We start from the raw sequence: 23,488 nt of genomic DNA, 5'->3' as shown, positions 1-23,488 counted from the left end.
TAGATGCAATCTACTTTTTATTATTTCTTTTAATCCAAATTATATATATATTTTTCTTTTGTTTATTTTAATATATTTATTTCATTATTATGTTTTTTACAACATTTGTCTCTAAACATTTCCCAGATGATGTGGAGAAATCATGTGGTGGTGAAGTGATGCCATTGTTGATATGACTTCATGTTGTTTGAACATGTGAAACTCTGTGGTTGTGTCACTTCACGAGAATATTAATACAATGATCATCTCCTGGCATTCATTATTCTGCTCGAGTTTTTCATATGTTGCTCATGATATCCCACAATCCCCTGTGGCGGTGGTTGGGAAGAATAGCAAAATAGAACAGGTTTCTGATGAAGTAGAAGACTGATTACCATACATGGTCTTTTCTCAAATGTTGATATGGTGACATGCATCAGATGCTTAAAAATGGAGGCAAATATAATATGCATTTGGAAAATATAGAGTGAATTTTCATTTCACGCTGATTTTAGAGTCTGAGCTTAATTTTCTGTTTTTGAGTTTGTATTTGACTCCGGCCCGTTCACATCAAGAGTGATAACTGTAACTATTATCATTATACATTAGCATCCACTCCGCGCACGATATCGTTCTGTTTATTATTGTTATAGTTGTGGTCTGGACTATATATATATATATATGTGTATCATTATAGTGCTCATCCGCTGGTCATATTCTTTATCTGCTGTTGCTTTTATTCCCACTAATGTGATCATATCTCAAAATCCATTATGTCAAGTTTCAGAATGCTTGATAATGCTAGTTTTGCTCTGTGACTCTGTGACTGGTGTGTTGTGGTGAAGTGTGTGTTGTGGTGAAGTGTGTGTCAGGCCTGCTTTTGAATATTTGCGGGAGTTTTTGTCCCCGCCTAAACGGCCAAGCGAGTTTCAGCCTGAGCAGGAATGATGAGAATGTGGAAAACACGCCTCAGTCCATCGTCATGCTGTGTGTGTGTGTGTGTGTGTGTGTGTGTGTGTGTGTGTGTGTGTGTGTGTGTGTGTGTGTGTGTGTGTGTGTGTGTGTGTGTGTGTGTGTGTGTGTGTGTGTGTGTGTGTGTGTGTGTGTGTGTGTGAGTGTGTGTGAGAGAGAGAGATGCCTCTTAAAGTTACCCTGTAAACCCGAATAAGTTGGCAACTCAAAAAATGTAAGGCAATCAATTGGCTCAAATGTTTTAAGTTAAGAAATGCAAAGTTTAAGTCAGCAGAACTAGCAGATTTGTATTTTGTGCAATGCATTGTCTTCTTAACTTGAAATGTTTGAGTACACTAATTCATACATTTATCTTAAAACTTTCATGTAATCTCAATGTGAATGCTTATATTAGTATAAACTTAGTTAGCTTTAACAAGCTAATCTGCTAACATTCTAATTTGCTAACATATTAGCAATAGTGTGTTAAACAGAAGCACTTGCTATAAAGGTATTATTCACTCTCACATCAAGCTCATGCTCCACTCGTCACCATGATGGTAACTATTCTAAAACCAACATTAACAGAAATTCTTCTAAATTAGCATAACAAAACATTAATCACTACTAAATCTCCCACTTAACATTATTCTTGCACAATTTTTTTTATATATTACACTTAATTTGAGCGTTTACTCTCCCTTTCGAGTGCCATCAGCAAAGCATGCTGGGAAATAGACATCCCAGCCGCTTCAGTGAAACTTCGTTTCAAAGTTCGTCTAAATTAAAATAAATAATTTCATAAACCTCAAAGCAATGAAGCAGTTCAGCTTACTTAAAATATATCAGTTCTGTGAACTTAAGTGCTAAATACTCATAAAAGTTAATTTGACTGAACTAATTAGTTTAATTTAAGTTGGTCCAACTCAAACCAATTAATTATTTTGAGTGTTAGGGTTTACAGTGATGTTTTTTCTTAACCTAAAGGGTTTGTCGTGATTGGCCAGCTTTTATTAAAACCCATTTCATTCAATTTCCAAACTTTCCTGAAATTCCATGATGGTTTTTTGTTAAAAAATAATTAAGCCGCCAGTATGACCCATCGCTGTCGGGGTCAGTCAAGACGCTTAACTAGTAAACAAGCAAAGTTATTGTGCCAATAGTTCTCGAATGCAGAAGCTCTGTTGAAAAGATGAGCCAATCGGGGCTTACACACACACACACACACACACACACACACACACACACACACACACACACACACGTTTTTTTGGGGGAAACAATCTGCGTTTTACATTTTAGCAATCATGAAGATACTGGCAAATCAGCTCATGCAGGGAATTTGGTTTAAAGGTCATTTATGATTATTAGATTCACACTGTATACCTTTTTTATTTTTTTTGCTGATTTCTGAATTATATCTTCACGGTAAAAAGCTTTGTTTACAGTATGTGAACAGCACATGTGGTACATTTATTGTTTATTTAATGTGTGAATCTCCGTCTAAAAATTTTTTTTGTATTAAATAAGAGGACCTCTGTAATGAAAGGAGGCTTTCCCACACCAAGGCGGGACAATATCAAATATTTATAATATATTCACATGCATTTTCACAAATTTGGCTAGGGATGCCGATGCACTGATATGAACATTTTGGCAGAATTATAATTTTTTTCTTTGAAGTGATTCCAGTCATATTTCAAGCAATTCAAAGTCATCATGTTGAAGCATGCGCATCTGAAGAGTCTCAGCTGAAGGAATTATTTTATTTATTATTTATAATTATTTATCGGCTCTAATATATCGGACACATTTTCTTATCGGGCCGATAACATTAAAAATGAACCGATATCAACCAATATGATGGCCGATATTACGTGCATCCCTAACTTTAGCATATTAGGATGTTCATGTTTGGTTGAATTAAAATGAACCCTGATCGCAACATGGACTAAAGACGAACCAAACGAACCAAAAACAGGAAGTGATGTCACAAGATCCGACCCTAAAAAGGACATTTGTTTTTTCTGCTCATAGTCCTGATGTTACCCATCACAGTTCAGTACAGGCATCAGGTGTGTGTGTGTGCAGTGCTTAATTTGTAAAGTGGGAGGTCCCGGAGCGCAGAGGGGGATCCGGCGACTCAAAACGGGGGTTGGAGGTAACGGAACAAAAAAATAAAATAAAAAAATGACACTGCCTACGTAGCTTCTCTGCAGGGACAGCATGTGTTGAGTGGGTGCTGCTAGATCATTGACGGGGAGCTGCGCAAAACTTGGTCACTAAATATTTAATATTCAGTTATGTTAATGATCACAATTAAAGTTTTAATTTTATTCAATTGAACAAGCGCAACATTCAGCATTCAATCAAATTCTAAATCCATTTAGAAATCTATTCTAAAAGATGTAGGCTATTATTAATAATAATGTTATTTCAACACAGTATCTCGTTATTTCGAAATAATATGTGTGCGTGCATCTGTAAATCCGGTGACGCGTGTATTGATTTTTATTAATAAACAAGTGTTTTCTCTAAAAGTGTCGACTCGGCTGCAAAGATGAAGTTGACGATCGCCATCTCCGTGTGAACGCGCTTATAGAGAGAAATGCACATAAATAAGCCTAATAATGGATTACATAATCAGAGAGTAGCCTTTTTCTTTTTTCTTTTTGAATTATTTCGTTTAAAGACATTTCAAGCTTTGTGTATTTGATGTATTTGTCATGTCTGTGTGAGGCATACACTGAGTTTCGTTAAGTTAGGATGCGCTCTAGTTCACGTGCAATAGCGCGCGGGCGCCTCCGTTATATTTGTTTCGTCGGCCTATTCATTAAATACAGGCAATTGGTTGATGAAAAATTGATTAAAATTAAGATACAATTTATACAAAACGAAATTCACTTTAAAGAAAGGCTTTCTATAACAACTTCAACTTCAACGGTCAAAATCATGTCTGACCCGCTCCATGTCTCATGCGCATCCTATCTTACTCGGTCGTGCTGTTCACTTTTCATAAATCAACATAAATGGAAAAAAAAATATATAATATTTTAACAAATATGAAACGCGCTTTTTTTAATGGCTACAACAGTATAGTAGGCCTACATAGCCTACTCTCTATTTGTACAAATTTCTGCACATTAATTTAATTCTGAATTTTGCACTCACAAGTTAAAAGGCATTTGTTCAAAAAAAAGTTCACGGATAATTGTGCGTGTATTTATTAGCCTAATCATTATGATACTAAAATCCTAACAAATAGGCTATGCTATGTACAAAAAATCAGATGAGCCCATAATATGAACGGTTAAGCATTTTCCTCCCATAGAAAACCATTAGGCTATAAGAACGCTTAATGCAGATTAGGATGTCCCCTTATTATGTCGAAATAACGAGATATCGATACTAGGCTACTGTGTCCACCGTGGTCTCCTTTTTGATCAGCGGAAACGATTTTTGCTTGTTTGGTAGGCTATCTGACTGTCCAGCGTATTTGAAAAAGTTAAGCAAACTTTCCTGTCTTTTTGACATTTTTCCCCTGAGTGAAACGATCGAGGCTAACAGCAATCTCAACTCGTACAACAAGCGCGCAAGTCATGCGTCACAATTAACATTGAACACTAGGCTACACAAACAGTCATTTTTTTTTTTCATCTAGGCAATTAATTTTAGTGACACAGGAGGTGCCGGTGTTCTGTCGATGTAGCATACTTTGTCAGAATAGCATACCGGAAGTTGAGTTTTATAGCGGGTTCTGTCAATTTAGCCTACTTTATCAAAAAAGCATACCAGTGTTTGTGAAGGGTATGCTGTTTTGATAGCCCCTGGTTTAATAAAAATACAGTTAATAAAGGGATATGCTGTTTTAAAGCCCCTGGTTTAATAAAAATAGAGTTTCTACAGGGGTATGCTGTTTTGATACCCCTGTAGAAACTGTATTTTTATTAAACAAGGGGCTATCAACATAGCATACCCCTTTATTAACTGTATTTTTATTAAACCAGGGGCTATCAAAACAGCATACCCTTCAATTAGGTAATGTGTATATATTATGCGATATAATACACAAACACTTACCGCTTGTAATCTTAGGTATGCTGAAATTATGGTTTAAATGTAACGCATGCGCAATTCCACAAAGTTTACTGCTGCGCATGCGCATTAACCGAAGGTATCCCATTCTGATGGGTATGATGTTCCGTCAGAACACCTGATCCAATAAAAAAGGTTCCGGATCCAATGTCGGAGGTGACGGAACATGTTCCGGCGTGTTCCGGCTCAAATTAAGCCCTGTGTGTGACTGAGGGATTCCTGACGCTGTTTTTACCTCTTTACAAATGTTATAAGCTCTTCACGAGTTCTCAGTGGTCAAAATACCATCATAAGCAGCCGCACACATAAAACCAGCGCATTTATCCCAGAACACAGCGTTGTTTTGGATGTTCGGTAAGTTCTGTCGGGAAATATGTTGTAAAAGCAGTTTTGTGTGGGTGTGTGTGTATCTTTAGGACCGGTGTTAAGAATGCCAGTGTGAATGCAATTAGGACTAAATGTGGGCCTATCGCTTTAATTTGAAAGAGAACCAAACTACAGCTGTGATGTCTGAACACACCCCTGGAGTTTATTGATATATAAATGTTTTCAAATGCGCATGATGGACATGAGTGTAAATGGGTTAGTGAGATCCTTCTCTTCAAGCTCTTTCAAACAATGTGTGTTTGTTTGTTCAGGATGCAACTGAGAACAAGTCTGATAAATTTAGTCATTGTGTTGAGCAGCTCAGGACTGGGGTTGTGTGTTGTGTGTTGTGTGTTGTGGGTGTTCCACATATCAAACTGGCTATCTGAGTTTATAGACTTTGCTTCAGAGCTAACAGCTGTTCAAGTGTTGATGTGGACATCGTACTCCCCTTATATTGGCCATTACATATTTAAAACAGTAATATCCTATACTAAACCTAAACTAATCTTGACAAACTATATCTCATTTGAAAGCTTACAATCTCTAGTTTACATATTTGGTGACTGATTTTCAAAATAAATAACTGAGGAGCCGTAATTTATCAATTTGCAACAAGAATATGTTCATACTCCTAAGGCGTGTTCAGACCTTTATTTTGAAATAGTGATGAACATGAAAAATCATGAAAGAATGGTAGAAACCTCAGTTTGTTTTCATGCCATAAATTCAAAAGATCGCATCCATTCAATTCTTTTAGACAAAAAGCTCTGAAAATATCTTGAATATAAAGAAAACAATAATAGATTCAGCATTAGTGATGTGTCAGCGAGCTATAATGCACATACGTGATCTTTTGTGTTTCTTAGAGGTTGAATTCATTTCAAAATCTGCCAAACTTCCAACACTACTTCTGAATAGGATGTCTACTTCATAAATTGTATGAATATTGTAAAAATAATGGTTCAGATCACTCAAACAACATATGGAAATGGAGGCGCCCTTATATGGGCAGTGAATGAGACGAATAGTAGAAATGCTGTCACTTTAAAGGCCGGTTCACACCAAGAACGATAACGAGCGTCCACACCAGCGGATGATCTCCTGGTTTTTATAAGCACTCGCTGCAGTTTTGTCGTCTGCCGCTTTAAATGCTCCAGCTCGTTACAGCAGGATGGATTCTGATTGGCTGTCAATGTTTTTATAGTTCATCAGCTGAGAAAAATTGTTCCGATTAAATAATGTCTTTGTGCCAGTGTGCTGTTATCGTTATAGAGCTGGGTGATACGTAAAAAATATTTTATCGATAATCGACCTTGACAAAAACAAACAATATTCAATTACCCGTATTTTCCGGACTATAAGTCGCACTGGACTATAAGTCGCGTCAGTCAAAAAATGCGTCATGAAGAAAAAAAAAACATATATAAGTCGCACTGGACTATAAGTCGCATTTATTTAGAAATTTATTAAACAAAATCCAAGACCAAGAACAGACATTTAGCCTAATCTGGAAAGGTTATTCAGCTCCACAACAGCACACAGAACAACAGCTGAAGGTGTCCGGTGTGTTAGCGTAACACATTAACAGTTATTCAGCTGCACAATAGCACACAGAACATGCTAACTAACCCTAACCTGGGAGGCTGAATAGATTAACATTAGCCAGCGAGTCCAGCAAGTTACCGGTCAGCAAGTTCACCAAGCTCCCGATCTCATTCCTCAACACTGAATACATTGAGTTCTTCCTCGGTGTCGCTTCTGAACGACTCCGCTAACTAGAGCGCCCTCTCGCGGCTGTAGACGGTAATGTTTTCTCTTGGTTCATCTCAGTCAGTATGAATTAATTTTGATATATTAGTCGCACCTGACTATAAGTCGCAGGACCAGCCAAACTATGAAAAAAAGTGCGACTTATAGTCTGGAAAATACGGTATATTGTTCGATTATATACGCGAGCGCCACCGCGCCATAGACATCACTGCCGACACACTGTAAACACACATCATGCTGAGTTTGGCTCCACTTTATCTAACGATAGCCTGCGATTCACATCATTTAATTATTGATACGTTAAAGGTTTGTATACACACCTGTGATGGATATTAGTTAGGCTAAATACTGTAATGTGGCCTTTTGAAAGCCATAATCAACAAAAACTACTTATAAATGTCACGTTGTGCCTAACAATCGCTAATAACGACGTCTTCCTCTTAGTTGTACTCTGTTTACCGCATGTAAACCCCACAGTTTTAGTCCCGGCCTCTGACCTGACTGAACGCCATCAGCAACCCTGACCCTGACTGAACACCATCAGCAACCCTGACCCTGACCCTGACTGAACGCCATCAGCAACCCTGACCCTGACCCTGACCCTGACCCTGAGTGAACACCATCAGCAACCCTGACCCTGACTGAACACCATCAGCAACCCTGACCCTGACCCTGACTGAACACCATCAGCAACCCTGACCCTGACTGAACGCCATCAGCAACCCTGACCCTGACCCTGACCCTGACTGAACGCCATCAGCAACCCTGACCCTGACCCTGACTGAACGCCATCAGCAACCCTGACCCTGACCCTGACCCTGACTGAACACCATCAGCAACCCTGACCCGGAGTGAACTGACCAACACACGAGAACAAGGCGCACGACTGTTCTCAGCTGCCAGCCGATAACTAATTAACCCATAGTTTTACAAAGAGGGTTTCCATTATAATCACTACAAATCTCAGCAGAATCGGCTCTGACCAAAAACTGTTTTTCTGGAGTCTCGTTTGTAATGAAGAAAAACGTCCCACTTCTCACGCAAACTGACACATGCGTACGAACATCTGGAGACGGGGCAGTTTAGCGACACCGATGGAGATCTGAGGGACTGATGGAGGAAAAACACTTTAATATTCATCATGAGTCATAATCATAAATACAGTGCATGTTCACAATGACAGTTTAATAAATAAAAGGAGGATTTAAACTGTTTTACACTTTTAGATTAAATATCCCAGCCTCCATTAATGGAGTTAAGCACTTAAATTACATAAAATCATTAAAGAGAAGTTACACACAAATTTTTTTTCCTAATAAATAGAAGTATTTGTAGTGGATGTGATGCTTTTATGCACTTGTCCTGTGGCACGCTGTGTTTTAATGTTTGCTTAGCGCATGATAATAGCAGAACTCGCGGTCTGAGGACATATTTTCATGCAAATAATGATTAATAATGCACAATAAGGCCTTTCTGTTTCCATTAAAAATATTATTTAGCAGGTGGAAAAGATATGAATTTAAGAAATGTATTTTATACTATTTGATTTATTCATTCAGAAACAAGGCAAGGATCGGCTACTAAATTTTTAGCAATGTAATGTGACGCACATCCATATCTCATATTTTCCTAATGTCTGGTACCGTTAAACATGGTCTCACGTGGATGAATATGCATATGCAAATGATATGCAGATGAGGATATAGTAAAACGAGGCGTTGTAAGCTCATATGGTTATTTCAGGAAGGAAACGCACAATCTTCCTCAGACTGGGGTTTATAAAGGGAATGTTACGCAGGTTCTGGCGTACGCACGGTTTTATAAGTCTGAATATTTGTTATGCCGTACGCCATCTTTGGCTTTCGGGCGCACGTACACTTTCAGAAAGGATCCTTTTTATAAATGAGACCCCCGATTGGCCATTGCATTCATAAGATCGACAGACTTGTCTGTGATTGGCTACATTTCTCACCGCTGCAAAAACACATTGTAAATAGAAACCGTTGTGTCCTCCAGAGCGCAAACACACATACACACTGGAGCGTTTCCCAAAATCTGTTTAGCCAATATAATATTATTACAGTGTTGTTAACTGAGGGGCTTTTGCTCTCATTTGAGTGCGCTGAACTTTGTAAAAACACATGGTGCCTGAACCCAACGGAAAAACAGGAAACACTTCCTTCCTCTTTTGGTGGACTTGTAATGGGAAGAATGGGAATCTGCCTTTGTTCTGAGACGTGCTGTGCTTGAGTATTCACGTCATCATTACTGACGATTAGATCCAGAATTCAGTCTTCTCAGCTTATAGTAATAATATTAATAAACTTTATTTTCTATAGCGCCTTTAAAAATAGTATCTCAAAAAGCACTTCACAAGAATAAGATCCAATAAAACATATAATTATACAAACAAGTGTAACACAGACAAAAATAATTTAAATGGCCAAATACACACAAAATGATGTCAACCTTCCCGTCTTGCTGAGTATTCACGTTCACAGTCAGGTGTGCCTTAAGTGGACTGAACAGTTGAGGAAGAAAGTGGCAGTCAAGCAGATCGGATCATTAGCCAATCAGGACACGGTGCGTTTACATTTGTTCATGTTAGGTAGCCTCTGTATCTGCATAACCGTGTGTATATATATATATATATATATATATATATATATATATATATATATATAGCCTACACACATTTAGCTTTACTAATAATCAACAGATGAATCCCCATGTGAATTTTACAGTCATTTAATGAACTTAATATCAAAATCCTCATTCAACCCTGATGGTGACAAAGTATTTAAGGTATAAATCCAAAAACATTCCCTCTGTAATAATTTCTTGTCATAATCATAATTTCTTGTGTTTCCCAGGCGTTCGGACAGGCTCACTCCAACCACAGGAAGGTGGCGGCCGACGGCGAGAGCCGCGAGGAGTCGCTGATCCAGGAGTCGGCGTGTAAAGAGGCGTATTACGAGCAGCGCGTGCAGGAGCTTCAGGCGGAGCTGAGACAAGCTCGAAACATCCTGACCAACACCCAGTCGGAGAACGAGCGCCTCGCCAGCGTCACGCAGGAGCTGAGAGAGGTCAGTGTGCCGCGGTGTGAGCGCGTGTTTGGCTCACGGGCCGCGTCATAAGAGTCATTAGCATTAGCAGTTGCTAAAGCACCAATTCAATTGAAAAAAGTGTTTTATGTATAGTGTAGAAAAAAACAACAGAATATTGATGAATCAACAGTTGGTGCCTGCCTATTAAAAACATTATTTGGGATGCGTCGATATAAAAATTTTGGCTGATACCAATAACCGATAATTCTTTATATTTGAAAGTCGATACCGATAATTTGTTATATTCAAATGCTGATAACCGATATATTGGCCGATACCGATAATTCGTTATATTCGAATGCCGATAGCCGATATATTGGCCAATACCGATATCCGATAATTCTTTATATTCGAATGCACAACTTTAAAGGAGATTTTCTCAATGTTTCCATTTTTTTGCTCCCTCAGATTCCAGATTTACAATAGTTGTGTCTCGACCAAATATTGTCCTATCCTAACAAACCACACATCAGTGGAGAGATAGGCCTGTCGCGATAGTCGATAAATCGATTAATCGCACGATAAAAAAAATGACCTCGATAATTTTTCTAGCCGCGATAATTTCATTTGCATACCTGTTTGTTATCCGCGACTGAATGACAACTCTCGTTTCCTTAGCGTAGGAGAAGTGAACCCTCTTGTCAGTTGCATTGTCTTTTGTGTGGGGAGGCGGCGCTTGTCAGTCACATGGACTTTGTGTGGGAAGGCGGGAGTGCTTGAGGCGACTGCAGAGTAGAGCGAAAAGACGAGACGCAAGTTGACATGGTATTGGTTTCAAAGCCAAACGCGACAGCTGCAGTGTGGGAGCACTTCGGATTTAAACCGAATGACCGTGGTGAACCACTTAACCTGAGCGAGCCGGTATGTCACATTTGTTGTAAAACAGTATCGACTAAAACCGGTCCAGTGTTGTGCATGAACGCGTTCATATTTTCGCCGAACGCTGAACTGAACGAATCACTTTTCATACAATGAACGTGAACGAGAGATTTTTTTCGAGAGAACTCATCTGATTTTTTGTACATAGCATAGCCTATTTGTTAGGATTTTAGTATCATAATGATTAGGCTAATAAATGCACGCACAATTATCCGTGAACTTGATTTGAACAAATGCCTTTCAACTTGTGTGTGCAAAATTCAGAATTAAATTAATGTGCAGAAATTTGTACAAATAGAGAGTAGGCTATGTAGGCCTACTATAGCCATTAAAAAAGCATGTTTCATATTTGTTAAAATATTATAATGTTATTTTTTTTTTTCATTTATGTTGGTTTATGAAAAGTGAACAGCACGACCGAGTAAGATAGGATGCGCATTATGAGACATGGAGCGGGTCAGACATGATTTTGACCGTTGAAGTTGTTATAGAAAGCCTTTCTTTAAAGTGAATTTCGTTTTGTATAAATTGTATCTTTAATTTTAATCAATTTTTCATCAACCAATTGCCTGTATTTAATGAATAGGCCGACGAAACAAATATAACGGAGGCGCCCGCGCGCTCACTTGCATTGCACGTGAACTAGAGCACATCCTAACTTAACGAAACTCAGTGTATGCCTCACACAGACATGACAAATACATCAAATACACAAAGCTTGAAATGTCTTTAAACGAAATAATTCAAAACGAAAAAAGAAAAAGGCTACTCTCTGATTATGTAGTAATCCATTATTAGGCTTATTTATGTGCATTTCTCTCTATAAGCGCGTTCACACGGAGATGGCGATCGTCAACTTCATCTTTGCAGCCGAGTCGACACTTTTAGAGAAAACACTTGTTTATTAATAAAAATCAATACACGCGTCACCGGATTTACAGATGCACGCACACATATTATTTCGAAATAACGAGATATTGTGTTGAAATAACATTATTATTAATAATAGCCTACATCTTTGTTAAAAGAATTTAACAAATGAACGTGAACTAGTTCATTTTTAGATATATGAACTTAGTTCATTAAAAAAAAAGAACTATGAACATGAACTAGTTCATTATCATCTGTGTGAACTGAGAGACTGAGAGTCCATTGCTTTTATTGTTTTTGGTTGTTTTGTTCATTGTTATTGTGGATATTGAAAATGTTTTCCATTTTCAGTGTTAAATAGTCTTTGGAAATAAACGTTTATTGAATTTTGAAAGGTGTATGTGCATTATTATGCCATTATCATTATTCTAGATGAAAATGGTCTCAGATCGACAATATTATCGTTTATCGCGATAATTTCTTGGACAATTTATCGTCCAGCAAAATTTGTTACCGTGACAGGCCTATGGAGAGATTATTTATTCAGCTTTCAGGTGACGTATAACTCTCAATTTCAGAAAATTGACCCATGTGACTGGTTTTGTGGTCCAGGCTCACATTTCTATACTTGTTGACCGAATTGTACCATAATTTACTAAATTCAAAAGAAAAGGTGATGATGATGATGGTGTTTTGGCACTAAACGGGAATGTGATCTACAGTGTTTTCTGCTTTAACACAGTAAAGGATGCAAATATAGGGGTTAAAAGTGAAAGAAATAATATAAATAATGTTTCTTTAAATAAAGTCCCCGTGGAAAGACAGATGGCGTGTCACGAGTGAGGATAAAAGAGATTAAAGCTGAAATGAAATGTGTTTTTGCATGTGACCCAGCGGAGGAACAGATGGAGCGAGTGATACACACACACACACAAACAGGTCAAGGATAAAAGTGTAGCTGACACACACACTACCGTTCAAAAGTTTGGGGCCAGTAAGACGTTTTGTTGTTGTTAACACTTATATACATCAAGGGTGCATTAAATAGATCAAAAGTGACAGTAAAGACATTTATAATGTTACAAACGATTATATTTCAGATAAATGCTGTTCTTTTGAACTTTCTGTGACGTTACGCACCACGCAGTTGTCCATATCTGTCGCCATGGTTACTACGGCAGTACGAGCGGAAACCAGGGATAATGCGGATATTACGTCAGTGACAGGCGACAAGTGAACGGGGACGAGCCATTATTTAAAATTGGAATTTCTCTGAAATTAAAAATCTTTGGCATATTGCAAACACAATTGCAGGGAATATGTCACACTGTGCAAGTGTTTTTTGGATATTTTCTTTAAAAATTCTTACATATTGTACCTTTAAGGATAAACACACTGTACAAGATGCCTGGTTTAATGCGAGTTAATTCCGTTTCCCCGTTAAAACTCCTCTGGATTCCTCTATTACACACACACTCTTCTTCTGTTACAGAACAGTCAGATGGTGGAGCTGCAGAGGACTCGTCTGCGGGACGATATCAAGGAGTTCAAGATCCGAGAGGCTCGTCTCCTGCAGGACTACAGCGAGCTGGAGGAGGAGAACATCACGCTCCAGAAACATGTGTCTGTCTTAAAGCAGGGCCAGGTAACAGCAGCCACGCTGTGTGTGTGTGTGTGTGTGTGTGTGAGAGAGATGGGTAGGTTTAGGGGTCGTGTGTGTGTGTGTGTGTGTGTGTGTGTGTGATGGGTAGGTTTAGGGGTCGGGTTAGTGTGTGTGTGTGTGTGTGTGTGAGAGAGATGGGTAGGTTCAGGGGTCGGGTTAGTGTGTGTGTGTGTGTGTGTGTGTGTGAGAGAGATGGGTAGGTTCAGGGGTCGGGTTAGTGTGTGTGTGTGTGTGTGTGTGTGTGTGTGAGAGAGATGGGTAGGTTCAGGGGTCGGGTTAGTGTGTGTGTGTGTGAGAGAGATGGGTAGGTTCAGGGGTCGGGTTAGTGTGTGTGTGTGTGTGTGTGTGTGTGTGTGTGTGTGTGTGTGTGTGTGTGAGAGAGATGGGTAGGTTCAGGGGTCGGGTTAGTGTGTGTGTGTGTGTGAGAGAGATGGGTAGGTTCAGGGGTCGGGTTAGTGTGTGTGTGTGTGTGTGTGTGTGTGTGTGTGTGTGTGTGTGTGTGTGTGTGTGTGAGAGAGATGGGTAGGTTCAGGGGTCGGGTTAGTGTGTGTGTGTGTGTGTGTGTGTGTGTGTGTGTGTGAGAGAGATGGGTAGGTTCAGGGGTCGGGTTAGTGTGTGTGTGAGAGAGATGGGTAGGTTCAGGGGTCGGGTTAGTGTGTGTGTGTGTGTGTGAGTGTGTGTGAGTGTGTGTGTGTGTGTGTTTGAGAGAGATGGGTAGGTTCAGGGGTCGGGTTAGTGTGTGTGTGTGTGTGTGTGTGTGTGTGTGTGTGAGAGAGATGGGTAGGTTCAGGGGTCGGGTTAGTGTGTGTGTGTGTGTGTGAGAGAGATGGGTAGGTTCAGGGGTCGGGTTAGTGTGTGTGTGTGTGTGTGTGTGTGTGTGTGTGTGTGTGTGTGTGAGTGTGTGTGTGTGTGTGTGTGAGAGAGATGGGTAGGTTCAGAGGTCGGGTTAGTGTGTGTGTGTGTGTGAGAGAGATGGGTAGGTTCAGAGGTCGGGTTAGTGTGTGTGTGTGTGTGTGTGTGTGTGTGTGTGAGAGAGATGGGTAGGTTCAGGGGTCGGGTTAGTGTGTGTGTGTGTGAGAGAGATGGGTAGGTTCAGGGGTTGGGTTAGTGTGTGTGTGTGTGTGTGTGTGTGTGTGTGTGTGTGTGTGTGTGTGTGTGTGTGAGTGAGAGAGATGGGTAGGTTCAGAGGTCGGGTTAGTGTGTGTGTGTGTGTGTGTGTGTGTGAGAGAGATGGGTAGGTTCAGAGGTCGGGTTAGTGTGTGTGTGTGTGTGTGTGTGTGTGTGTGTGTGTGTGTGTGTGAGAGAGAGAGAGAGATGGGTAGGTTCAGGTGTCGGGTTAGTGTGTGTGTGTGTGTGTGAGAGAGAGATGGGTAGGTTCAGAGGTCGGGTTAGTGTGTGTGTGTGTGTGTGTGTGTGTGTGTGAGAGAGATGGGTAGGTTCAGAGGTCGGGTTAGTGTGTGTGTGTGTGTGTGAGAGAGATGGGTAGGTTCAGAGGTCGGGTTAGTGTGTGTGTGTGTGTGAGAGAGATGGGTAGGTTCAGGGGTCGGGTTAGTGTGTGTGTGTGTGTGTGTGTGAGAGAGATGGGTAGGTTCAGGGGTCGGGTTAGTGTGTGTGTGTGTGTGTGATGGGTAGGTTCAGAGGTCGGGTGTGTGTGAGAGAGATGGGTAGGTTCAGAGGTCGGGTTAGTGTGTGTGTGTGTGTGAGAGAGATGGGTAGGTTCAGGGGTCGGGTTAGTGTGTGTGTGTGTGTGTGTGTGAGAGAGATGGGTAGGTTCAGGGGTCGGGTTAGTGTGTGTGTGTGTGTGTGATGGGTAGGTTCAGAGGTCGGGTTAGTGTGTGTGTGTGAGAGATGGGTAGGTTCAGGGGTCGGGTTAGTGTGTGTGTGTGTGTGAGAGAGATGGGTAGGTTCAGGGGTCAGGTTAGTGTGTGTGTGTGTGTGAGAGAGATGGGTAGGTTCAGAGGTCGGGTTAGTGTGTGTGTGTGTGTGTGTGTGTGTGTGTGTGTGTGAGAGAGAGATGGGTAGGTTCAGAGGTCGGGTGTGTGTGTGTGTGTGTGTGTGTGTGTGTGTGTGTGTGTGTGTGTGTGTGTGTGTGTGTGTGTGTGTGTGTGTGTGAGAGAGATGGGTAGGTTCAGAGGTCGGGTTAGTGTGTGTGTGTGAGAGAGAGATGGGTAGGTTCAGGGGTCGGGTTAGTGTGTGTGTGTGTGAGAGAGATGGGTAGGTTCAGAGGTCGGGTTAGTGTGTGTGTGTGTGTGTGTGTGTGTGTGTGTGAGAGAGATGGGTAGGTTCAGGGGTCGGGTTAGTGTGTGTGTGTGTGTGTGTGTGTGAGAAAGATGGGTAGGTTCAGGGGTCGGGTTAGTGTGTGTGTGTGTGTGAGAAAGATGGGTAGGTTCAGGGGTCGGGTTAGTGTGTGTGTGTGTGTGTGAGAAAGATGGGTAGGTTCAGGGGTCGGGTTAGTGTAAGACAGTTTGTACAGTATTAAAACCATTACGTCTATGGAATGTCCCCATTTAGATACCCTAGTAAACGTGTGTGTGTGTGTGTGATGCATCTTGCAGGTTGAGTTCGAGGGTCTGAAGCATGAAATGCGTCGTCTGGAGGAAGATAGCCAGTTCCTGAACAGCCAGCTGGAGGATGCGGTGCGTCTGAAGGAGATCGCGGAGCGGCAGCTCGGAGAGGCGCTGGAGACCATCAAGACTGAGAGGGAGCAGAAGGCGAGAGATGGATTATATCAAGTTATTATTATTAGGGTTGGGTATCGTTTGAATTCATTAAAAAAAGTAGAATACGATTGAAATAAACAGTCTTTTAAGATTGTCAGGTATTCAGGTATAGAAGTTGAAATTAAATATAAATATACATTACAAATATAGTTACAAAAGATATTCAGTCAAGAACGAGTGAATTTTCTCTTAGTCTGTTTGTTAGATTAGTGTTATTATAGAGACGGCAGCAGGAATATTAGTGCTGTCACTTTAAGAGCTGCACGGATCTACAGCTCTGAGAACAGCGCTGGAATGGTTTAAAATCACTTTTTGTGTGAGCGCTTTGGATGTGTGTACAGCGCAGAAAACAGTGTGCTAGTTGTCTCGCGCTTCAATGGTTTAAAGTCATATTGAAACGCTCACAAAGGAATCGATAAGAGGAAAATACATTTTTATTTTATAACAAGTATCCGATTCCTGACCTCAAGTGATTATTACAGCTATATATTATTGGGATATTATAGATATTATTAGTTGTGCTGGGAATAAAGAACTGGTTCCATTAAATAAAGTCTTTCTGTTACATTGACCTCGTACCAACAAACATAGGACCCACGAATCTGTGAAAAGTCTTGAGAAAAACAATCAAATTATATATGATTAAAATAAAATAAATTACAATAAATAAAGTACAAAATAAAAATGTGATTTAAAGTAAAAAATTATATTTGTTTGTTATGAATCTACCAAATATATTAAATTACATTAAAATAAATAAATGCAAATATTGTATTCAATATGTTTTGTCAGCTTATGTTCCTCAGTAAAAAAAAAAAAAGCATTATTTCTGAATAAATTAGTAAATTTTATATAAATATGTAAAACACTAGTGTGCTTTAATGTTTAATCAGGAAAATGTACAAAATTATCCAGAAATAAGTTTTTTTTTTCATAATAGTTAAACATTAAAGCACACTAGTGTGATAGTGCAAATTGTTTTCATATTTTATGTAAAATCGACAGAATTATCCACAAATAATGCTGTATTTCTCTCAAAAACTGAGGTATGTAAACTCAAATAAATAAGGCCTATGATCGATCAATTCCAAAAAGAAATATAAAACTGCACAGCTGCACTACTTCCTGAACTTTAGCCAGCTCCTTTGTTTCCTGTCTGCCATTATTGGACAAACTTATTTGTCCAGGTGTGCCTGATTATTGTTGTTGGTCAGGCACACCTGGACTAATCAGTTTGTCCAATAATGGCAGACAGGAAACAAAGGAGCTGGCTAAAGTTCAGGAAGTAGTGCAGCTGTGGATAAAGTCCATTGAAAAATACAAGTTCACAAAAAGATTGAATGAATGAATTTGGTGATGATGATGTAGCATAATGAGAGATTTATAAGCAATTTTTTGTAGGCCGGTCATTTGTTGACCAGCAACATAAGTGTTACAATGAGTAGTTTGAACAAAATACATACTTTTTTGATCCACTTCAAATGTAGTTTAAAATGCCGTTCCTGCCACTGAGCTCTAACTTCATGATGTGTGTGTGTGTGTGTGTGTGTGTGTGTGTGTGTGAACACAGGCCGCCTTAAGGAAGGAGTTGTCTCAGTACATGAGCATCGGGGACTCGATGTACCACAGTCCTCTGAGCATCTCCCTGGACGGCCTGAAGTTTAGCGACGACACCTCGATCGAGCCGAACAACGACCAGCCCCTGCACGGCTACGAGAACGGCTTCCACAAGACCAGCAGCGACGACAACCGCGTGTCCACGCCTAAAAAAGCAGAGCTGTTCCAGCCGTCCTCCAGCCTCGTGGACAACCTCCTGAACGAACTCAACATCTCCGAGATCCAGAAGCTCAAGCAACAACTGCTGCAGGTAATCTGCTCACACACACCACCACAGCCATTACATATTTAATGTTTTATTTGTGCTTTTAATTGTGCTTTCCACAGTGTATATAACAGAAAACACTTCAAATCACAATTCGTTTTTTTCTTTTTCTCCCAAATCATGCATCCTATAGTGTGTGTGTGTTCAGATCTGTGTTTAATTGGCTGACAGCTGGACTGCTTAAATCCTATTAGTGTAAGTGGCATTTAGCGCTCCGGCCAATCTGACACAACGAGCCGTCCTTCTGCCAGAGGTCAGCCTGCGAACTCTGACCTTTTAAAGGATTAGTCAGTTAAGAATTAAAATCTCCTGATAATTTACTCTCCCCATGTCGTCCAAGATGTTCACGTCTGTCTTTCTTCAGTGGAACAGAAATGCAGGTTTGTGAGGAACACACTCCAGATGTTCTCCATATAGTGACTTCAATGGTCCAGCGGGCCGAAGGTCTAGATGCGAGTTTCAGCTTCAAAGTCTCTCACGATCCAGCCGAGGAATAAGAGTCTCATCTAGACAAACCAGCGGACATTTTATAACAAAATAAACATTATATACTTTTAACCACAAATTCTCGTCTCGCAACTTCACACATTACGGCATCATGTGTCTGAAGTTGGGCAAAAAACGTCAAAATCGTCCGACATCGTTTTTTTTACCATTTTATTTATTTTTTGTCGTTTGCCGTTTGTCTTAGGGCCCTTTCACACCTGCCTTGTCTGGTCCGGATTTTCTGACTTTTCAGTTTGATCCGAATCAAAATTACAGGTGTGAAACCTCCGCCTCAGGTCTCAGGTGCTGCGGTTATCACTCCGCCCAAGCAGCAGTGCTTCGCCTTCAGAGAATATAGTTCCCAGTATTTATACGGTTAAAATATGTCTGTGTCTCATGTGACTTTGTTTTTTGTACACTCTGTGACTATACAAATCACAACATGTAAATAGGAAAATGTTTGCATTATTTTGTCACTTATTTGGATTAGTATGCTAGCTGCAACCATTTGCATCCAGTCTTTGTGCTAAGCTAGGCTAGCGGTGGGTGCGTCAAACAGACTTATAGCACGCACGGAGATGAAAAAGGTATGTGTGGACTTATCTAACTCTGGGGGATAAGGTGAATAGGCTAAAGTCCCAAAAAGTCGGAGTGTTCCTTTAAATCAATCTTAGTAAATCAAAGTCTGAAAAATGTACTCCATTAGAAATGGCTTGTGGGTTTCACAGCAACTTCCACATGAAACTATGAGTTTATTAGGACAGGAATATTGTGCTGTTGCATAATACTCTAATGGCTTCATTTTCCATATAGTAATAATTTATTAATTATAAAGACATCATTAATACAAAAATAATTATAATATTAATATTGAATATTGTATGCTGTAATATAATATTGAGATGGATTATGTTTATTAAAATGTGTAATATTCATATATTGAAAACTTCTACCAAAGCCTTAAAGAAAATAATAAATGTTATTATGTGAATAAATGATTGCAGGCGTTTTACATTCGCACTGTAACTGACATGAACAAAACAGACAATTAACCGTTAGCCGCGAGCCAGAACTTCATATCTGCACTTCTGAGTCGTGTCCGTACAGGTTTCTGTGATTAATGCTCCGAGCAAACGTGCTTTTGAAGGAGGTTCTGCTTTGGCTGAATAATGAAGCAAACTTGTTTACGTTTTCAACTCTGGCCCTTGAGATCCACTTTCTTGCAGAGTTTTCCCACGACTGATTAAACTCACCGCCCTGCGCATTACAAGTAGCACTGCGTTTACTTTTTTCATGTAACAAGAAAAGCATTACTTTATAAATGTACACTTTAAAGGGATAGTTCACCCAAAAATTAAAATTATCCCATGATTTACTCGCCCTGAAATCATCCTAGGTGTATATGACTTTCTTCTTCCAGACGAACTCAATCAGAGTTATATTATTTTTTTGGAAGTCCATCAAAGCGCATCCATCCGTGATAAAAGTGCTCGACGCGGCTCGCGGGGGTTAATAAAGGCCTTCTGAAGTCAAGCCGTGCTAAATTTTATAGACAAGACAAGCATCTGTAAATTTGATGAGATTATCCCTTGCCATTAAAGGGGTCATGAACTGGATAGGTTTATTATTGTATAATGTTGCCTGGGGTGCCTTTATAATGTTAGTATGATTTTTACATCAAAAATTATTTCTAAATTTTTATTTCATTACAAAGGCATTTTTCCTAGCCTGATTTGAATGCTCTGTTTGAAGTCTCACACAGACACGCCCCTTCAGTGTAAACGCCCACTGCTGTGATTGGCTGCTGTGAGGCTTTAGTGTAAACGTCCACTGCTGTGATTGGCTGCTGTTAGGCTTCAGTGTAAATGCCCACTGCTATGATTGGATAACAGTTTTGCATATTATGAGTTTCATGTAATGCGCGCATCGGTGGGCGGGGCTAAACAGGCGGTGTTGAAGTAGGCGTCGATCATCTTCTGCGGAGGCGGGGTTTGATGCCCTTTGCTGTGCCTGGACTCAATAAAAGCTTTTATTGGACTAACAAGGAAGTGTTCAGTTCTGAAACTTACAGGATATTCTTATAGTATGATGACCTCTTATATGAAAGCTCAAGGAAAATGTGATTTCTCAGTTCATCACTTTTAAATTCTGTTTTTAATTGTGTGATGTGTTGTTTTCTTCTGTCGTACCTGAACCGTGTGTGTGTGTGTGTTCAGGTTGAGCGTGAGAAGGTGACGCTGCTGTCCACACTGCAGGAGTCTCAGAAGCTTCTGGAACAGGCTCGCGGAGCGCTCTCTGAGCAGCAGGAGAAGGTCAGCCGGCTCTCGGAGAACATCAGTGCCATGCGCAAACTCCAGGCCAGCAAAGAGCGCCAGTCCGCCCTGGACAACGAGAAGGAGCGCGACAGCCACGAGGACAGCGAATACTACGAGGTGGACATCAACGGCCCCGAGATCCTGGAGTGCAAGTACAAGGTATAGAGTTTTTTTTTTTTTTTTTTTCTGATTTTTAAGTACATTTAGTCATTTAGCAGACGTCTTTGTTCAAAGCCAACACTTTAAGTGGTGGCTTCATCTCTGGCAAGAAGAAAAAATCCATTCAAAATGGTGCATAGGTCAATAAATACAGTATACTTGTGATTCAATACTAAAATATACTTTCTATTTTGTGTACTAAGCATTTTTGTTCATATTTTGAGCTTAAGCCTGAAATAAAAGGTTCATGAGTAGCTTTGAACTACCAGCATATCCCTTGATTGGCGAGTTGTTGGCATACAATTTCTGTGGTTGCTCTTTGCTCGTGTCACAAACACAGATTGTGTATTCCTCAATTGCCCAGGGAACTTTGTTCAATTATAATCCATTAAGTAATACAAATAGTATACACTTTATGGACTTAATCTCACTTTATTTGTTATTTTTTCAGCTCACCTTCAATGATTACTAAACTCCACCATGCAAATGACACGACTTTAGTTAATCTTCATGCTTGTTAACTGTGTTTTTCTTGTTGAAAAATTAATTTGCTTTTCGTTCAACCCGGTGGATATTGATTTGTTGGCATTTAGTGTAGGGGTGTGCCGGTTTCAGAATTGGTGATGACGGTTATGATGTGAGTCAAATGTGACGGTTCGTAACATAACCGTCGGGTTTTTTTTTTAAATCCTAAAAAAAAAAAAAGCAATGAACATGCTTTGTTTTAAATAAATCACACACACTAAACAAATCCTTTTAAAAACGTAGGCTGCTTAAATTATATAAGAGCTGCATAAAAATGAATGAGTAGGCCTAAATTACAAATGATAAAATCTACATACCTTTATCAAAGAAAAAAAAAGTCGAACAACGATTGTTGTGATAATACCTTAATTAAACTAACTAAATACAGGAAACAAAAAAAGTGCAATGACATTTTAAATTCCTAATCTTTTTCGACTTCAAAGTTCCGTGACAGGAACACCAACATGTTCACTTTACTCGGTTTTAGGGACGATCTGACAGGGGTAGCTATGTTACCCGCAGTGCTAAAAACTCGCTCTGATGCTGTGCTTGTAGCACAAATACACATGTATTTACGTGCCAATTTTGCTAAGAGCGGATAGCGTGTGTCTCCCCACCATGCTAGTGGATTAGCCGTAGAGTCAATTGGTTCTTCTTGGAGATAGCGGGTTAACTCCGTGTCAGCGCGCGCTCTGATCAGTAAAGGGGCAGATATTTCAGACCTCCGTTTATTAGGGAGATCTCCAAGATTTCTCAAAGCCGCACCCGTCTAGAAAGGATGTAGCAAAGATATTTAATGCTAATGCATGAGGCATAGGCATAGTTTCATTCATTTACGATGAGATGCGCTCTAGTTCACAACGCAAGTGAACGCGGCGCGCCGGCGCCTCAATGTCACGGTTATTATATTGTCTGCTATATTATTAAATACATGCAATTGGTTGATGAAACATTTATTAAAATTAAGGTACAATTTGTACAAAACGAAATTCGCTTTAAGGAAAGGCTTACAAAGCAAAACTTATATGAAGTGGTAAAAATCATTTCTGACGATTTACAAAACAAAACTTCATTAAGTGGTAAAAACCATGTCTCCCGATGTATTGCGCATATTATGATCCTATCTAAAAAATTATTATTATTATTATTTTTTTTTTATGTTTGTAAAAAATATTTTAATAACACGGTTTTGGCGGTTATAGAGTTCTAATGACGGTGTTTAACTATAACCGTCGGTCTCACGGTTATATACTAACCGTCACACCCCTAATTTAGTGTGAACAACTCGATTGCGAATCAATTGTGAGTTGATGTGCTTCATGCGGGCAATGCTCTTTGTATATGGATATACTGTATGTAGAGTTAAGTTCCAATTAAGTACTTGAAATTAGATTATAATTACACTTTAAAATACTACTAATTGGATTAGATTTTGTTTTTCTACTGATTACACGATTACTTGTGACCATGAATTAACTGACATTAATGTGAACATGACATGCAGGTAAACAGAGAAAATATATATTTTTTAGTTCGTTTTTTTAATATACATATTTATTATTCAGTTAGCTTTTCATCAACTCACGAACCCCTGACATGAAGAAATATCAATTCATGTTGTTGATAAAGAATGGAATATATTTACTTGCTCTTTGCTTTTTCATATCACAAAATAATCCTATTCAATTCTAACAAGTTAGGTCAAAGTAATCAAATTA

The 23,488-nt window shown here is 39.5% G+C and overlaps 1 protein-coding gene across 3 annotated transcripts in view; it reads left to right on the top strand.

Moving 5' to 3' along the window:
* Nucleotides 1-23,488, top strand: part of LOC307012082 (BICD cargo adaptor 2) — a 48,338-nt gene that overhangs the window by 1,008 nt on the left and 23,842 nt on the right. For all 3 annotated transcript variants that reach the window (XR_013800554.1, XM_079638343.1, XM_079638344.1), the window contains exons 2-6: nucleotides 10,038-10,250; nucleotides 13,513-13,665; nucleotides 16,239-16,394; nucleotides 17,974-18,270; nucleotides 20,988-21,245. Coding sequence is in view for 2 of the 3 variants with exons in the window: in XM_079638343.1 (XP_079494469.1) it covers nucleotides 10,038-10,250; nucleotides 13,513-13,665; nucleotides 16,239-16,394; nucleotides 17,974-18,270; nucleotides 20,988-21,245 (1,077 nt within the window). In the remaining variant the exon portion in view is untranslated. The remainder of the gene's footprint in view (nucleotides 1-10,037; nucleotides 10,251-13,512; nucleotides 13,666-16,238; nucleotides 16,395-17,973; nucleotides 18,271-20,987; nucleotides 21,246-23,488) is intronic.

This window comes from Phoxinus phoxinus, assembly GCF_949152265.1.
Source record: "Phoxinus phoxinus genome assembly, chromosome: 15".
Classification (NCBI taxonomy): domain Eukaryota; kingdom Metazoa; phylum Chordata; class Actinopteri; order Cypriniformes; family Leuciscidae; genus Phoxinus; species Phoxinus phoxinus.
This window is presented reverse-complemented; position numbering and strand designations above follow the sequence as displayed.